This window comes from Hydra vulgaris, chromosome 14 (assembly GCF_038396675.1).
Source record: "Hydra vulgaris chromosome 14, alternate assembly HydraT2T_AEP".
In the NCBI taxonomy this organism is placed as follows: Eukaryota; Metazoa; Cnidaria; class Hydrozoa; order Anthoathecata; family Hydridae; genus Hydra; species Hydra vulgaris.
In genome coordinates this window covers 17575498-17593884 of record NC_088933.1, presented here as the reverse complement: position 1 = coordinate 17593884, position 18387 = coordinate 17575498, and the positions used below count along the sequence as shown (strand labels likewise).

At 27.1% G+C, this 18387-nt stretch overlaps 2 protein-coding genes across 2 annotated transcripts in view; one reads left to right on the top strand and one right to left on the bottom strand.

Moving 5' to 3' along the window:
- LOC100206101 (F-actin-capping protein subunit alpha-2) overlaps window positions 1–18329 on the bottom strand; it is a 37763-nt gene extending 19434 nt beyond the window's left edge. Inside the window, exons 1-3 of the mRNA XM_065817428.1 lie at window positions 18174–18329; window positions 15896–15959; window positions 7088–7139 (exon numbers count right to left, since the gene is read on the bottom strand). Coding sequence (XP_065673500.1) covers window positions 7088–7139; window positions 15896–15959; window positions 18174–18212 — 155 coding nt within the window. The 5' untranslated portion in view covers window positions 18213–18329. The remainder of the gene's footprint in view (window positions 1–7087; window positions 7140–15895; window positions 15960–18173) is intronic.
- On the top strand, window positions 10040–10819 carry LOC136090590 (E3 SUMO-protein ligase ZBED1-like). Its single transcript, XM_065817386.1, has 2 exons — window positions 10040–10260; window positions 10451–10819. The coding sequence occupies exons 1-2, from the start codon at window positions 10072–10074 to the stop codon at window positions 10766–10768; spliced, it is 507 nt and encodes a 168-aa protein (XP_065673458.1). The 5' UTR covers window positions 10040–10071; the 3' UTR covers window positions 10769–10819.
- Window positions 18330–18387: the final 58 nt, after the last annotated feature.

The window sequence follows — 18387 nt, the reverse complement described above, 5'->3', positions numbered from 1 at the left end:
AAAAACTTAATGTACTTTCGCATTATTTTAATTGCTTTGACTTTCAGACAACATACAAATGTAGCTGATTTGTTGAATTCGCGTGATTGTGGTTAAAAGAGACTTTTTTTTACCATAAAAATCTCTTTCAATTCCGACATAAGGATATATATATATATATATATACATATATATATATATATATATATATATATATATATATATATATATATATATATATATATATATATATATATATATATATATATATATATATGTATCTACGCTACAGTTTTCCAGAGCAAACTAATGTGTGTGTGTGTGCGCGTAAATACAAATTTACAAATGCATTGTTTCCTCGCAAAACAACCCTGATAAACATTATATTGGCTTAACCGAGGGCAAATGGAAAAAATGTTATGCCAATCACAAACAATCTTTTAAACATAAATACTTAAAAGAGACTATGCTGTCTAAATATATTTGGCAACTAAAAGAAAAAAATATTAATTTTAAATTAAACTGGTCTATCCTCAAAACTGCGCCTGCCTATAACAACATTTCCAAAAATGTATACTATGTTCACAAGAAAAATTTGAAATTATTTAGATCAAGAAAATTTACTGAATAAAAAGTCAGAATTAATTTCAAAATGCAGACATAAAAATAAGTTTAAAAAATTATTATAACAAATGACCAGTCCAAATTTATCCTAATTCTAAAGAATTCTTTTCATGATTTTTTAATTATCTAATGTAGTTGATGCAACTTCCTGGTTGCAAAATACTACAGCTATTACATAATTGTAATCGTTGTAGAAATAATTTTTCTATAATTTGAAAATTTTTTTACGATTAGACATTCTTCCTGATGAACCTACTGATGGTGAAACACAGTGTTGAAGTAATCAAAAATTAGATATATATATCCTTATCTCGTAGTCAAAAGAGACTTTTATGGTAAAAAAAAGTCTCTTTTAACAACAACCTCGTGACTTCAACAAATCGGCTACAATTATATATATATATATATATATATATATATATATATATATATATATATATATATATATATATATATATATATATATATATATATATATATATATATATATATATATATATATATATTGGATGTCATTCCAATGAAGCTAAAGAAAAACTGTTTGTTGATGATTTGTAAACTATTTTTATTTTGCTCACCAAGATGCTCAAAAAAAAAGAAGAAACTGATCGACTCCATGATAGCGAGCAGAAAAAAGATATTGAATTTCTTACGGCAGTTAGATATCAGAAGCAAGTTATTTTGGGATCAGAAGACCGAGCATACAAAAAAAAATTACACAGACAATACAGAGTGAGAATTGAATCGACAAGAAGAATGGTTGAAGGAAAAAGAAGACAAAATCTTTCAGCAACAACAAGAACAAAACCTGAAACTTCAAATCCTGAAGTAGATTCGCAATTTGCAGATGACTCAAGTATTACATGTAGTTCAGACAATTCTGAAGATGAAGATTTTGAAAACCCACCTGAATCTGCTACGAAACCAAAAAATATCCATCTTGATAAAAATGGATTAATTACACTGGCTCTTCCATGCAATCCATTCATAAGTGAAAAAATTTAGGCAATGCAGATCGCTTAAATTTATCAGCTTGTAAAAGAACAGTTTTCATGGCAGCTATATGATGGTGGTGATAATTTGTAGTGTGTGACTTTATAAAAAAAAGGCAGCAGGAACAGAATATAGGGATGAGATTGAAACTACATTTGTTTCCCCAAAGTATGTTATATTACATTGGAATGGGAAAATTGTTCCAGAGGATGCTGAACAGCTAGGTGTTCTTATAGCTGGGATGCCAAACTGTAGAGAAGATAAACTACTTAGGGCTCCACTAATCTCTGATGGAACTGGTGCAACTATGGCTAAGACCAGCCATTCTCTTGTAGTTCAGTGGAAGGTAGAACAGTCAATTGTTGGACTAGCTTTTGATACCACAGCATCAAATTCTGGGTGGAAAAATGGTGCATGCACACAAGTTGGAAACGTTGCTAAACAAGAAGTTTTACTGTTTTGCTTGACAAAATCATTTAATGGAAAGAATTTTATGTTCTGTCTGGTAAAATATTTTTGGTCCAACATCTGATCCTAACACTCCTGAAAATAGAATTTAAGAAAATTTGGTAAAACCATCGGAGATTAATCAAAATTCAAAACTTTACACTGATCGCCGTCTTAAACAGCAGAAAGACAAAGTTGTTAACTTTTTAACAACTATCAAAAAAAGTGACAAATGTTGACTTCAGCAGAGGGTGGCAGCATGCCTTGTGATGATTACAAAGAATGTTCTGAACTCATGCTAGTACTTTTTGGAGAAACACCTTTTCGAGGGGTGCACTGGTTAAAACCTGGTGCACACCATCATGCTCCCTAAATGGCAACTGTTATATATACACTGGTTAAAGCCTGGTGCACACCATCATGCTCGCTGGATGGCAACTGTTATATATAGTGCTAAGATGTATGTCTTTGGTGACCAGCTGAATTATGATCAAGATAAAATGGAGAAACTGCGTCATGTTTGCATACTTAATGTGCTATTCTAGGTAAAGACTTGGCTAGCCACCCTTCTGCAGCCAATGCACCATCAAACAATCTCCAGTTATGGCATGATCTACACATGTTCAAAAAAATTGATCCAGAGGTTGGTGAAGCTTCAATTCTTGCACTGAACAGGCATCTATGGTGTCTAACCAAAGAAACTGCATTTTTTTCTTTTTTTTCAAGTTTGGTGCCTGAATTGGAAAAGAAAAAAATAGCCAGACAACTTATCAATGTAAAGAGAGACATGTAACTGGATAAAAGAGTATCAGTTTTTCCACGGTTGGTTTCATCCACAAAAATAGAACATTTGATTGGCAAGAAATCTTGGCTCCTGTTCAACCTACTCAGAATTGAAACTGCCTGGTTACACTTGCTGCAAACACAGTGGACAACAAAAAGTGATTTTAAAGAAGCTATGTTTATTCGTCATGCCAAAGTTGTTAATGATTTTGCTGAATGTGCCATGAAACTCATCATAGACTTTGCTAACACTTTAAAGATGAAATATAGAAACAATATTTGTTACAAATTATTGAAAAACACAGATATTAAGTACTGGATTTTAAAAAAAGAACCCTGGGAAATATTTTAAATTATTGACTATTCTTTTCAGTACTTACACATTTAAATCTTGTAATATTACTTTATTGCACTTTTTTCATTATGTTAATTGTTTTAATTTAGATACAGTTTTTTTTAATTTTGAATAATTTTTTAGTTGCCATTATTTTCAATGCTACAATTTTTTCGTAGTATTTTTAATATTAAATAATATGAAAAATATTTGATACATGGTAATCACATAGCTATTTTAATATTCAAAATCATCACTTTTATTATGGTTCATATAATTATAACGAAATACCTAATAAAAAAAATTGGATGATTAATTGTTAAATAAATATAACTTTTTAAAAAACAATTATATTAAATTAACTATATTTATATAATTCAATCAATATAATTAATCATATTAATAGAACTTTTGTACCACACACCCCTAATCACACCAGCCTCGTGTGTGTGTGTGTGTGTGTGTGTGTGTGTGTGTGTGTGTGTGTGTGTACACACAACATATATATATAAACATATAGTTTAAACTTAACTTATGTGAATGACTTCTACAATTTCTCAAGTTATTTCTTCAAACATAAAAAATATATTAGAGTACATAATGTTAAGACAATGCAATGGTATCTTTTTTTATGGTTAGATAAATGTGAATAAAAAATGAATGAAACATTCCAAAATTATTTTTAGAAATTTTTGTTATTTTTCAATCATTTATTTCCAACTTTTACAAATTTTAGTCTAAACTTTTTGAAAATGTTAAAACAATACCATAATGCTACTTGAAAATGCCAAAATAATGCCAACTTGCCACTAATGCCAAAATGGCACTGCATAATGCCATATCGCAACCTTGATATATATATATTTATATATACATATAAATATATATATTTATATATACATATAAATATATATATACATATATATATATATGTATATATAAATATAAATATATATATATCAAGGTTGCCAGATGGCATTATGCAATGTCATTTTGGCATTTTCAAGTAGCATTATGGTATTGTTTTAAATTTACTGTTTTATATATTTATATACATATATGTATATATATATATATATATATATATTTATGTATATATAAATATATATATATCAAGGTTGCTTGCTATATATATATATGTATATATATATATATATATATATATATATATATATATATATATATATATATATATATATATATATATATATATATATAAATGCTTTTTTTCTACCTTGAATACTAATTACAGCAATTTTATTTTTTTAATTACGCTTTGAATACAAAAAATGCTTAATATTACATATAAGAAAAAAGATTTGTACATAATAAGACTACTTGAAAATGAATAAACTTGTTTTTTTGTTTTTATTGGTATTTTAATGCAAAAACGTCCTCCAAAACATTAGCAACTTTTTATAATTAATCACAAAAACTCACAGAATCAACTAATTGTTAATTTTTGTCCAGAGATGAATATGGAGTGTTGCAATTATTACAATATTAATTTAAGATCGCGAATATATGCTGTTTTGGATAATAATGGCAGGAAACAAGTATAATTTAGCTTTTCAAGAACGTATTATAAAAGATTGCAAGGAGTCTAACAAAAGGAAATCGCAACGAAATACTCCATTAACAAGGCAATTGTATGTCGAATAATCAAACGATTTATTAAAGGTAGTCCTTTAGAAACAGAGCATAAGGGCGGAAGACCACTCAAAACATGTTTTTTCACCGATCGAAAAATTATTCGTCATGTTAAAAAAAAGTTGCTAATGTTTTGGAGGACCACATTTTTGCGTTAAAATACCAATACAAACAAAAATTCACGTTTATTTTTTTTCAAGTAATCTTATTATGTTAATATATATATATATATATATATATATATATATATATATATATATATATATATATATATATATATATATATACATATATATATATACATATATATATATATACATATATATGAATATATAGCTCACAATGCTGCTGACCTGACAGTGTTTGAGTTCAGTAATTTTTTTACAGACCTAATTTTTATATCGTTGTGGTAAAAATATTACTATTCTTAATTAAGTTTCTTCATAAAATATATCTATATGATGAAAATACTTTTTACAAAGTATTTATATACAAATGCCCATAAGTTTTTTTGATTATTTTCTTTAAAGTTTTAATAAATATCTCAATATGTTCTACTCAAATTCTTAATAAAATTAAGTTAAAACAAAAACAAAAAAATATTCTATTCAATTCTAAATCTAAAGAATTGTAAACAAAACTAATAAAATAAAAACAAAAAAACTAATGTTTTTTAAATGTTAAACAAAATAATTAAAATAAAATCGACAAAACTAATGTTTCATTTAAATTCCTAAAATATGGAAACACGCTTCATTTGTTTTTCAAATTTTTAGTCAAAAGTCGTCATTCTAAGGAAAAAATAGCAAACTCTGAATTTGTTTTTCTGTCAATTTTATGCTAAACTTTGCGTGTTTGCTGATTTGTCAAACTATTACAGTAAAAGTCCGAATTTACAGTAGTGTAAATTCAGGCTTTTGGTCGGTTGACAGAAGGGCAACTGAAAGTAACCAGTTTGTTAATGTTAGTGGCCAGCCCACATTTTGAGTTGCTATTTTATATAAAAAATTTCCCATTTAGCAGAGATCTCGCATATTCTAGTCATTTTTCCTTTTAGGGCTAAATGTAGATTCCAAATAATTTGAATAAAAAAAGTAACATTGTAAACTATTGATAACATTTACTTTTCTACTTTTAGATAAAGTGCATGCCGATATATAGGCTAGTAGTTTTTTCACTTAAACAATTTACAAATACTTTAAAACCCTTTGCTTTTAATTATTAAAATCTTATTTATTACAGGAGCCTGAAAACTATTGATATTTTGAAAATATTTTAAAGTACCACATTGTAATTTGATTTAATTTAAAAACCGCGTTAAATATCATTTAAACTAATATAAAAAAAGTTATTGATAGAATCTATATTCCGTATTTGAAAAAGATTATTTTTTTTTATAAATTTATTCTTAAAACAATTTTATACTTAATATAATCTTGTTTATCACATTGAAATTAGTTATAATTTCACCTCTCTATTTAATGACATTCAAAAATTGTCTAAATGATAGATTCTTTAGTGGAATATAAGAAAAAGGGTCAAATAGAATGGATTGTGCTTTTATATCATTAATATAAAATGATATGATGCGGTAGTGGTGAAAATATAATGCAGTAGTGGTGTAGTGGTAAGAGCGCTTGCTTTGTAAGCGAGAGGTTCGGAGTTTGACTCCCACCACGTCCCTGGAAGTACCGCGCTCAACTTAGTTTCTCCGCGCAGCGGCCTTGTTCGTGTTTCGGAGTTAAAGAGTTGAGAGAGGGTTGCACCACGAATAACAACTAAAAAATAAAAAACACAAAAAAATGAGTAGCCTCCTCGACTGTAGTGGCCCCTCTTCGGGCCTTGGGGAGGTGAATAATCTAAAAAAAAAAAAATTTCTTTCTTAACACTCTTTAACAAAATAATTAAAAACAATTTTTTTAATTTTTAGTTCTTTTTTAATATTAATTCACCTCCCAGAGTTATGAAGGTTACCAGAGTCAAGAAGGCTACTTTTAACTGTGGTAACAACCACTCAACTCTCAAACTCTGAAACACAAACCTTGACAAACAAGGCCGCTGCGCAAAGAAACAAGTTCAGCACGGCACTACCAGGGACGTGGTGGGGTAGGAACTTCATACTTGTGAGGTAAGCGCTCTACCACTACCACACAAATGGTAAAAACAATTTAAAAATGGTAGCAGTACTATAAAATGCATTAAACATTCATTTTAAAATATATATATTTTATATATAAATGTAAATCAAATGTTAAACTTTTATAAATTAAATCTTACTAAGCTGCTTCTTCTTTTAAAAGTCGATCATTATTTAGCAAAATTCGCACATCTAAACAAAAAATGTTAAAACTTGATAAACTCAAAAAAATTAAAAAAATTGTTTTTTTTTTTAATTTGTGTTTAAATCAATTTTTAAAAAGTTTAACTAATTAATAATGTAAAAACAAACTATGTGATGTATAATATGTGTATAAAGTAAATTTTTGTTAACCAATCATTGGCATTGTTTAGAAGTATTGCTTTTAAGTAACTTATCATCACAGCAACATGAACCACATGACATAAACAAAATTATTTCATTAAAACTAATTTTTGAATAAATTCCAATGCTTTTGAAAGTAAACAAAATATCTTTAAAACATTAGCTTAAGTATTATTTTTAAAATATGAATATTCTTTGTGGGGCAAATATTTAACAGTATTAATCTATATAGTCATACAATCATATTATAAAATGTTATTAAGAAGTCATAAAATTTTAAATGATATTTTTAACACCATAATATTTTAACTTGAAGGTTAATGGCAAATATTTGCATTATTGACATTTTGTCTTCTTTGTATATGACTAATAAATATGACTAATGTGGTAGTAGACTCACTTGTCTATAAAGTCTAATAGAAAGATCTATCACTATAGAACTTTCTAATTCAAGCTTGCACTTTACACCTCTGATTCAAGGTTCCACTCTACACTCTGGAAGTACCACACTCAACCTGTTTTTCTGCAAAGCTTTGTTTAATGAGGTTAGTATTTCAGAGTTTAGAGTTGAAAGAGAGTTACAAACTAAATTATAATGAGTAGTCTTTGTGACTGCAGTAGCCCTCTTATGAAGTTAAGAGTAGCTCTCTTATAAACCTAGGGGAAGCAAATTTAACAGAAAAAAAACAACAACAAAAAAAACAAACTAATATACATAAGAGATAATTGAGTGCATGAACTTTAAACGAGAAACATTTATCAGTGAAAAAAAATTTATCTGAATTTGTTCTTAACAAATATGAAAAAATATTAGAGTTCCAAAGGAGAATCAAACCAAAGCAGAAAATCAAGTCTTTCTTGTTAAATGCATGAAAGAAAAATATAAAGTTTGTAATGGAAGTTGAAACTTCAAATTTTGATATTGATAAAATCTTGGTCTATCAGAAAAGTGGTGAAAGAGCTTTCAGTCCAAAAAGCAAAATTTAAATGGCAAAGTTGATATACAATAAAAAACAGCATCAATTCAGCAAGGTTATTTTAAAACTTGTAAAACATTTTACTGCAATGATAAGAATTCCAGACAAATCCCAGATAAAAAGACTATGTTGGGATTGAAAAAAACAAAAACACCATGAAAATTGATTTAGTATATATATATATATATATATATATATATATATATAAATATATATTAGGGCTTGCAAAGTTAACGCGTTAAAAACGCGTTATAGCGCTAATAATTTAACGCAAGTTAAAAAAATTAACGCAGATCAAATTTTCTAACTCATAAATTTTTTTGGCGATTAGATTAGATCATAAATTTTTTTGGCAATGCTAATTTTGGTTAGCATCAAAAAAATAATTTTTGAGCAATAAAGAAATTTCTATACCACTTTCTTATTTCTAATCAATGTTTACTCCTGTGATGACGCCATTTTATTTTTTTTGTCTCAATTATGTCTCTCTTACCTTATACTTTTTGTTTTCAAAATTGTTTTGATCGCGTTGTTGTTTTGTCAATAAATTTATTAAATTTCCAAATTTTTAATATCTTATCCTGATGAACTTTATTTGTTAATAATTTAAATTATGGGTTCAAACGGCAATCAATCTATCCTCAACGGAGCCTTTATTTTTAAAGACGAGTCAAAAAAATTGGTTATCTGTAAATATTGTTCCAAAGAATTTGCATATCACCGAAGTCTTACAACGCTTCAGTATCATTTGAACAGTAAACACGTGTTCTTCGCAACTACTAGTAAAAATCAAAGCAAGATCGCGAGTTCGTCAAAACAACTTACAATTGAGGACAGTATTAAATCACAAAAGGGCGTAAATAAACAAATTTCTGCAAATAAATCAAAGGAAATTACGGAAGCCATTGTTTGCTGGGTTGCAAGTAGCTGTCGACCACTCAACATTGTTACAGATCCAGATCAAAACACAATTAAAATAAAAATGCAAACACTCTATGAAGATGAGAAGAAAAAAAAATAGACCTCATAAACATGGCTACTAGTATAGCAATTACCTGTGATCATTGGTCTTCAATGGGTAATGTCAGTTATCTTGGTTTAACATGTCATTTAATAGATAACAACTGGATGTTGAACTCATTTGCCTTAGGTGTTCATCAAACATTGGACCGACACACAAGTGACAATGTTTCAACCCACATCAGAAATATTGCAGATGAATGGGGATTATTTGAAAAAATATTTTCTATTGGTACCGATAACGGTAGAAACATTGTAAAGGCTGTATCAAGTTTTCCCTTCAAACATCTTCCATGTTTCGCACATACCGTTCAGCTAATTATAAAATCTGCCATTGAGGAGACTGCATTTGACATAACACTAGCTAAATGTCACAGAATTGTTGGACATTTTAAACATAGTCCAGCAAATAATATGGAATTACATGAAAGTCAGATTGACCTCGACCTGCCACAAGAAAATCTAATTCAGCATGTTGTTACAAGGTGGAATAGCATGTATGATATGCTGAGACGTATGTTGAAACATAAAAAAGCCATCACAGTAACACTTGATGAGCAAAACCATCACTTACAGACTTTGACAGAAAGAGAGTGGGAAAAAATGGAAAAAATTGCTGATGTTTTGCAACCATGCAAAGTGGCTTCTGAATTGTTAGGTGGTAATAAATACGTATCTAGTTCAGTGGTTTTACCAATTATATGCCACTTATCACATGAAATGATTATTCAAGATGATGATCCTCGTTACATCGCGCTATTTAAAGAAAATTTGTAAATGAAATGGAGCGCAGATTTAATGATTTTTCGAATGATAGTTGGTTGCAAATCTCGTCAGCATTAGATTCAAGATTTAAAAATTTATCGTTTATAGCTTCAAATGAAAGATCAAATGTCTGGCAGAGATTATCGAAGCTTCTTGAATCTGTTCCAGATCTCAGACCAGTATCAATAGAACAAGAACCAAAAGAGGTGAGCATTTTGTAGTAATAAATTTGATGGGTTTTTTTAATTGAATAAATCTAATGGCATAATAATGGATTCAAAATTGCATTTATCAAAATAACCTTTTTTATAGATAAATTCTATGAGTAATATAATATTAATTGAAATAGTTAAATATTATCTATATGGTAATATTTGAATAATTATTTTGCAACAGGCATCAGCAAAAAATCTTAAAATGGTATTCAATCTACCAGATCTGGATGAAGTTGATTCCCCAAGTGAAGATGAAGTGAGTCGATATCGAAAAGAACCCTGCGCCAAAATGGATTCAGATCCTCTTCAGTGGTGGAAGCTACATCAAGGTTCATATCCTCGATTAGCAACAATTGCAAAGAAATATTTGTCAGTTCCAGCGACTACAGTTCCATGCGAAAGACTGTTTTCAACCGATGGATTCATTGCAGACAAGCACAGATCATCTCTGCTGCCAGATTCATTGAACATGTTATTATGTTTAAAAGACTGGCTTTAAGAAATTTTTTATTTCAAGTTTTTCAAATATTTTATTTTTATTTGTTGTATTAGAAACAGCATAAACTATAATTAGAACTTTTTTATGATGTTTTATCATTTGCATGTAAATAGATCAAATGATTTTTAAAACTTTTCCTGTTTGTTTCTTTTATTTATTTAAATTATAGTGTTCGATTAATCGCGCGATTAATTATGATCAAAAAATTTAATCATGCGATTAATTGCGATTAAAAATTTTAATCGCATGCAAGCCCTAATATATATATATATATATATATATATATATATATATATATATATATATATATATATATATATATATATATATATATATATATATATATATATATATATATATATATATATATATATACATATAAACACACACACACACACACACACACACACACATATATAGTGAGGAAAATAATGAACAGTCAACAATCAACAACTGTCCAAAATGACTAAAATTGCTATTTTGACTACCCAAAATGAATTCTTGTTGAAAAAAAAATGATTGAATATTTTATTACTATTTTAATAAAAATATTTAATACATTAATAATACAAAGCAATCAACTAAAGCCATTTTGAACACTAATGGCACTGTAACAAATAACCAAAATGAGATCACATATATTCTAAACAACCAGTTTCATAGCGCCTTTGAAAACGAAAGCAACACAATGCCAGTAATAGCAGATAAACTAATAAGTCACACACTTGATATAAATGACAATTTTATTGATTACATAAATATTCTGAATCAACTTGAAATACTAAATATATACAAAGCATGTGGTGCAGACAATTTATATCCTACTTTGTTGAAGCAATGTGCAAAGTCAGTAGAATTGCCACTTACGTTAATCTACAAATCATCTTACAACACAAGTAACCTGCCTCTACAGTGGCGTGCTGCAAATATAACACCAATTTAAAAAAAAGGATGTAAGTTAAATGCATCAAACTACAGACCTGTGTCAATAACCTCAATAGCATACAAAATATTCGAAGGAGTTATGAGAAATGAAACGCAAAAATTTTTTGACAACTTTAATCTGATGCCAACAAAGTTTTGTGAAACAGAAATTGTGTACCACAAATCTTTTAGAGACTCTTGATTTTATTACGCACAGTTTATCAAAAAATATACCTGTGTATGTTATAATGCTGGATTTGCAAAAGCATTTGATACCGTGCCACACAAGCGACTTATGTTAAAACTGAATGCATATGGAATAAAAGGAAAATTTTTAAGCTGGATTAATCAGAAATTCGACAAATGAACCTGATCTTGGTGTAAATTTTGAAACATCACTGAAATGGAAGAAACCATAATAACATGTTCATTAAAAGCAAATGCAATAATGGGGATGATTAAAAACACCTTTGTCTATTTAGATCGTCATCTTGTCAAGATATATACAACTTTTGTTAGACCACTGATTGAATTTGCAGCACCAGTTTGGTCATCAAACTACAAAGGTGACTAAAAAATTTTATTTTTGCGCTTATTTTTTTCTATAAAAAGATTCTTAAAAAATATATATTTAGCAAAAACCTTGTTTTATGTAACATTTGTAATTTTTATAAGTAGTGTTATATAAACAATTGTCTACTTTGTATTAAGTATTCAATTTAAATAGCTCTGCACAAGTGTTAATAACATCATTGTTAACTAACAATATTATTTTTAATATTAGCAGCTTTAAAATGATTTTAATGTATAGAGATATAAAATGTGCAAAAAGATATAAAATTTTTCTTTAACGTTGTTAACTCTAAAGATTGAATTTCTTGTTTTGTAATTATTTGTAATTGTTGTATTTAACTAAGAACATTTTCTCTTCACACTGTACATTTTTTTTTCATTTAATCATTTCATTTATTTTTCTCGTAGCTTTAATGCTATTCGCAAAATCATTGCAATGAATAAACTTCTTTTTAATAATTAAAATTATCAATTGGGCATTTGCACCTTTTTTTTTCTAGTATTAATCAAGGAATCAGAGAAAACATTTATTTCCAAATACATTTTAGTAAAAAATTTGTTTTATGTAACATAAGTAATTGTTATATACACATTTCACAAAACTATTTTTTTTAGTATTAAATATTCATTTTAAATTTTTTTAATATTTTACAAAAATTGCTTCAATATTCAAAAAAAATTTAAAATTAAATTTTGGGATGGTCTCTTCCTTTTTTAATTAAATGGAAATCTGCGCGCACAAGACTTTCGCACAAGACTTTCGCACAAGAGTTGCTTTAAACTATTAGCATTAGCTTGTAATTTTGCTTAAAATTATTGCATTAAAAAGAATAAAAATTCTTTAATTTTCAAGGATTAAGTTATTTTTGTTTACATAAAATTTAGTCATGAAGAACTATTACTCAGATAAAAATTTAAACAAGGAAAAAAAAATTTGACTGTCAATTATGCATGTTAGCTGGTCAAATCGATCGCTCGCTTTTGATTGCTTATTTTCCACGCCTTTCCAGACCTTGTTTTAAAACATTTAGCTGCCGGCAGTTTTTTTTTTTTAAACATCTTCACTTCCAACAAGGCTGCAAGGAGCCACTAATTTAAGTTGGAAGTTAATGAAAGAGAAAAGATGAAGATTGTAGAGCAAGATAATGATTGACGGGCAACTTAAAGGATTGCGAATTATATAAATCAGGAAAGCAAGATGAAGGAAGCGAATTCCAAAGAACTGATGCTCGAGGAAAAAAACTAGACAAATAAGCGTTTTTGGAGCACTTAGGAACAGTCACAGAAAAAGGATGAGGCTTTATTGAATGACAAGTAACAAGAGAATGAATTTTAGTAGATGGCACAAGAGACGCTAGCTCTTTAGAGCAGTGCCCATTATAATATTTGTAGAAAAGAGAAAGAGAAGCAACATTACGATGATGTGATAATGGTTGGAGGTTGGCTGCAAGAGATGGTCCAACTATGTTTACAATGCGTTTTTGCACCTTGTCTAAAAGAGAAAGTTTACATACTTGTAAAGCAATTTTATGCACGCCTAGTGCATACGTAAATTTCCATTAAGTGACTTTTTATAATTTTTTAACTTTATAAGTGATAAGATAAAAGAAGTAATTAATTTTATAAAAAACTACATTAACTTTTGAATGACGATATTGTGAAAAAGTTTTTTACAAAAGTTTCAATGACAATTATGTCAGATATATTTACTAATGAAAAAAGCTCAAAATTAAAAACTACGAAAACTCTCTATTAAACTAATTATTTTATCAAAATATTGAGTAACAGAAAACAAAATTGTTTATAGTTAACGATAAAAATTTTTTTGTGTACCAAGTTATTAAACAAAGTGTAAAAAAAAAACATATAAGAAATATATATAATAAAAACTTTTATTTATCATCTTGCAAGCACAAGAATATTTACACAACTTTTGATTGGAATAAAAAAAAAATTATTTAAATTTCTATTTAATAATAAAAAATAACTTTGTAATAAAATAAAAGTTAAATTTTATTTCATATTATATTTATTTTATATTATGATATGTTATTTTTATTTTGTTTTTATTTTATTGTAATGATTGATTTTTTCACTTGAAAAATGTTAATAATTTAAGCTAGAAGCAAAGATCATTATAATTTAATTCCGATAACAAAATATATGATTTAATCTAAAACTAATTTATCAAAAATACATAATTTTATTCTGATTAAACAAAGATACTCAAGTTTATTAAAATTTAAGTTAATGCTTGCGTTTAACTTAACTGTCAAATTTATTAAAAAATATTACCAAATATTGTTCAATATTTAAATTTTATTTATTCTTAAAAATGAGCTCACTTTTATAGCAATTGTTTTTTCCGTTATCCTTCCTAAACATTTTTTTTTACTTAAAATTGAATTCCTTGTAAATGTGTTGCAAGGCTGCATCAAAAATTTTACAAAATGTAAGTTAAATTTTATTTTTTTAATAAAAGCGCAGCAATTATTTTTCAATAAATGATATATACAGCAATATAATTTGAATAAAAATTTTTTGAAAAAATAATTTTTGCTTTTGGCCTCTCCTTCCCCTCTTAATTGGTGTCACCCCAACCACCCCTAACCCCAACCACCCCTCACCCCCACCTTAGGGGATGGTGGGGTCCAGACCACTGATCGCCTATAATAAAATAGAAATTAAAGAAATAACGCTTTCAATTTAAAATTTATTTAGATATTAAGTATCTAAATTAATTTAGAGACCTTCATTTGAAGCATAATAAAGGTCTCTAAAAAGTTACTGTTCTCTTTATAGTAGATAGGGGCACAAGCCCCTATCTACTATAAAGACCAGATCAAGGAGAGGGCAACCAACCATATCTTTCTTTTTATTAAGAAATGTCTTTTAATTAGTTACACCCTTCAAATAGGCCAGTAGGCAGATTAGAAGGGCACTGGTTTCTTGTAACACATTCAACTGTTGATAATTGAAAAATAGGGTTATTTAAAAATACTGGTATTTTTGGTGTGAATTTGACAAGTTTATGTTTACATTTTCAGATAGTTGGGTCTAATGATCTTATATGCTGTTAATCTTAGATCAAAACAAAGTGTTAGAAAAATTTACAAGCAGCTAAAAATGGCTGAAAATTGGACTTTTTAGGCGAATGTACATTTTGCTTTTAGATATATTTGAGTTCTAAACTGCAACAAGCTGCCTATATTTTGCCTATTTATTGCATTTGCTTATTTATTGCTGTTGTTCTTGGAAGTCTGAAATTTCAAATTTATCCTATCTGCATAATGCACATAATAGAATATAAAAATCAGAAAGGTTATTATATCTAAATTACATTATTTTATATGTATACTTTCATAAATATTTATTAATATTCAATAATATATTTTGTTTACTTTAAGAGACCTGAACTATTGTTTATATTTAAATTGTCTTATATCACAACAAGGGTTGGGCAACTTAAAAAACAATTGAAAGTGTAGCCTAAAAGTGTATAAAAAAAAATCTGACTCTTTGACAATTTTAAAATCAAATAAAGTCATCAAAAATTTTAAGTTGACCTATTTTTGGAAATAAATATTTAGAAAATTTTTTAAACATAGAAAACATTTAAACACCACATACCATTGAAAACTTCATTGAATTCACCAGGAGGTGCATTTTTAATAAAACTTGATGCTATGCGCACCTAAATAAAAGATTCATTAACATACTAAAACAGCTAATTAAAAGTTTAAACTTTAAATATAAATATTAATAACAATGCTAATAGAAATAGTTATGTAAATAACAATTTAACTGAACTAAAAAAATTAAATGCTGTAGTGATATGTTTGTTTTGTTAGCAAGAAAATTTAACCATGATCCCAACGAAAACACTTAACGCATTTTAAAGTAACTCAGCTTACATATTTATATCCTTAAAAGTTAATTTGCATCACTAGAGTAATTTCAAAAACCGAATTGTTATTTTCAAACTGCGTAAAGAACCATAAAGATAATTTATTCTTTCTACTATTTAACTTTTTATAGTTTTAATAGTGAAACAAAAGTTACAAATAAAATCTAAACTCATATTTAAAATAGTTTATAATTATTGTTCTTAAAACATTTTAAAAATCTATTATTTGCTTTACTAATAAACCAAAACTAAACTGTAATATATTACACTTTAGTTTTGGTTATTTTATGCTGACTATTAACTTGTTGATCTTGGTCGTTTGCTTTCGCTTCTTTATTTTCCTTTAGGTCATTTGAAAATTGGATCGCATTTCTGTGGACAGTACTTTGTAAATGCAGAGAAATGCCATCTTTTTTAATGTCATATGTCCCACTTATATAACGTAATGCGGATGTTCTTATTGCTTCTTTGGTATTGACCAGGATATTCTCTTGATAAACAGCACATACATTACAAAAGATTTTTACAACAACACCATTCTCTTCAGCAGTTTCTGTACAAAAAACTTCGGAAAGATTCCATTTTTCGAAAGTTTTCAAAGTGACTCTATTTTTATTTAAAACTATCCATTTGATTATGTATTTTAAAAAAGTATAGAATGGTAAAATGATTTGTTGAAATCCTTAGTAAATATGAAATCCTTAGTAAATATGAAACCCTTTAAAGTAAATATGAAATCTTTAGTAAATATGAAAATTTGAAGGAAATGAAAATAACTAAACTAGCTAGAAGTTTATTTTGCTTTATTATAAACACGTAATTTCAAGTTTACCAATATGTCTTATCCATACTTTTTTTTAACATTTTACTCTTTGTACAATTTATAAATAATGTGAATGAAAAGCATATATAAAATCATTTAAATTAAGTATTTATTTTTCAAAAAGTTTTTTTATACATTATAATTTTGTTGTAAAAAATTAATACAAATAATAAAGTTATTAAACTGTTAATTTCTGATTTGATTAATCTTTAAAAAGTTGAGATAGATTGCCTGATTTTTAAAATATCACAAAGTTTTGTGTTCATATCAAAACTCAATGACTCCTCAAGTAACATAAAACCAAAAAAATTGGTTCGTAAAGTTGATATACATTTTATTTTTAGGAAAATAAAAACAAATTTTTTTTCTATCAGTCAGATTTTTTTTATAGCTATAAGTGTCAATGCCCTTTTTTGTCATTATTGAGTACATTTTATAAATCCTAAAATAAACTACATTGCCTTGCTTTGAGAGATTTAGCAGGTTTTAAACTCTTTTGGTACCAAGTTTCAACATCACAGCATTAATAGAAGCACTGTACTAGGGTAATAATAAACAGAAACATTTTTGGCACTTTACCCCCTCATTTTTCAGTCAAATTCAAACAAACTTCGAATTACTGTATATCCTAAACGAATAAGAATTTTATTAAAAAAATTTACAGTCTTTCCTAAGTTATGTATCTAAACATTTGTGCCAAATTTCAGAAAATTTGGTGATGCAGGGTGCAGATTTATGTTTTTTTGTGTCTTTTGAAAAATTTTTACCCTTAGTTCAAAATATAGAAATTTTCTCATCATAAAAATCTGTTTCACAAACATATTTGCATCAAATTGTTATGTTATAATTACAATCGCAACAACGTTTCTAGATAAAATATTTTTTTTTTTTTCGTATGTATACTTCAAAATCTAGTCTCAAAATATAGATTTTTTTTAACCTATGTGTAAAATAATTCTCCTTAAATATTTAATTAGTATAACTACAACTTTATCATTATTTTTTTTAATATTATTATTATTTTTTTTAATTAAATGTAAATATTTTACATTTTTCAATTGTATACAACTGCTTTCAATGTATAAAATTATTTATTTTAAAAATAATAAAATTAATGTCAGCACTATCTATCTGATGTATACACTACAAAAAAAAATTCCTCTCAATTTTAACTATACCTTATCAGCATCAGTTATAGGTTCATTAGTATCTGCCATAATATTATGTGTTATTAGTGTACAACAAATTTATAAGTTAACGCTATATTTATAATATTGGACCAACCTATAAAATGGTAGCAGATACGGAAAAGTCCGTTTCAAACCGGGCGAAATTTTTTTCCATGCTTTATTATTATTTGTCATCAAATGTAATCAAATGTCATCAAATGTT

Excerpts from the sequence above, each read along its gene's own strand:
- LOC136090590 (XM_065817386.1), top strand. The coding sequence starts at position 10,072 with ATGGAGCGCAGATTTAATGATTTTTCGAATGATAGTTGGTTGCAAATC. Across the intron at positions 10,261-10,450 it reads TAGAACAAGAACCAAAAGAG|GCATCAGCAAAAAATCTTAA; the intron begins GTGAGCATTTTG and ends ATTTTGCAACAG.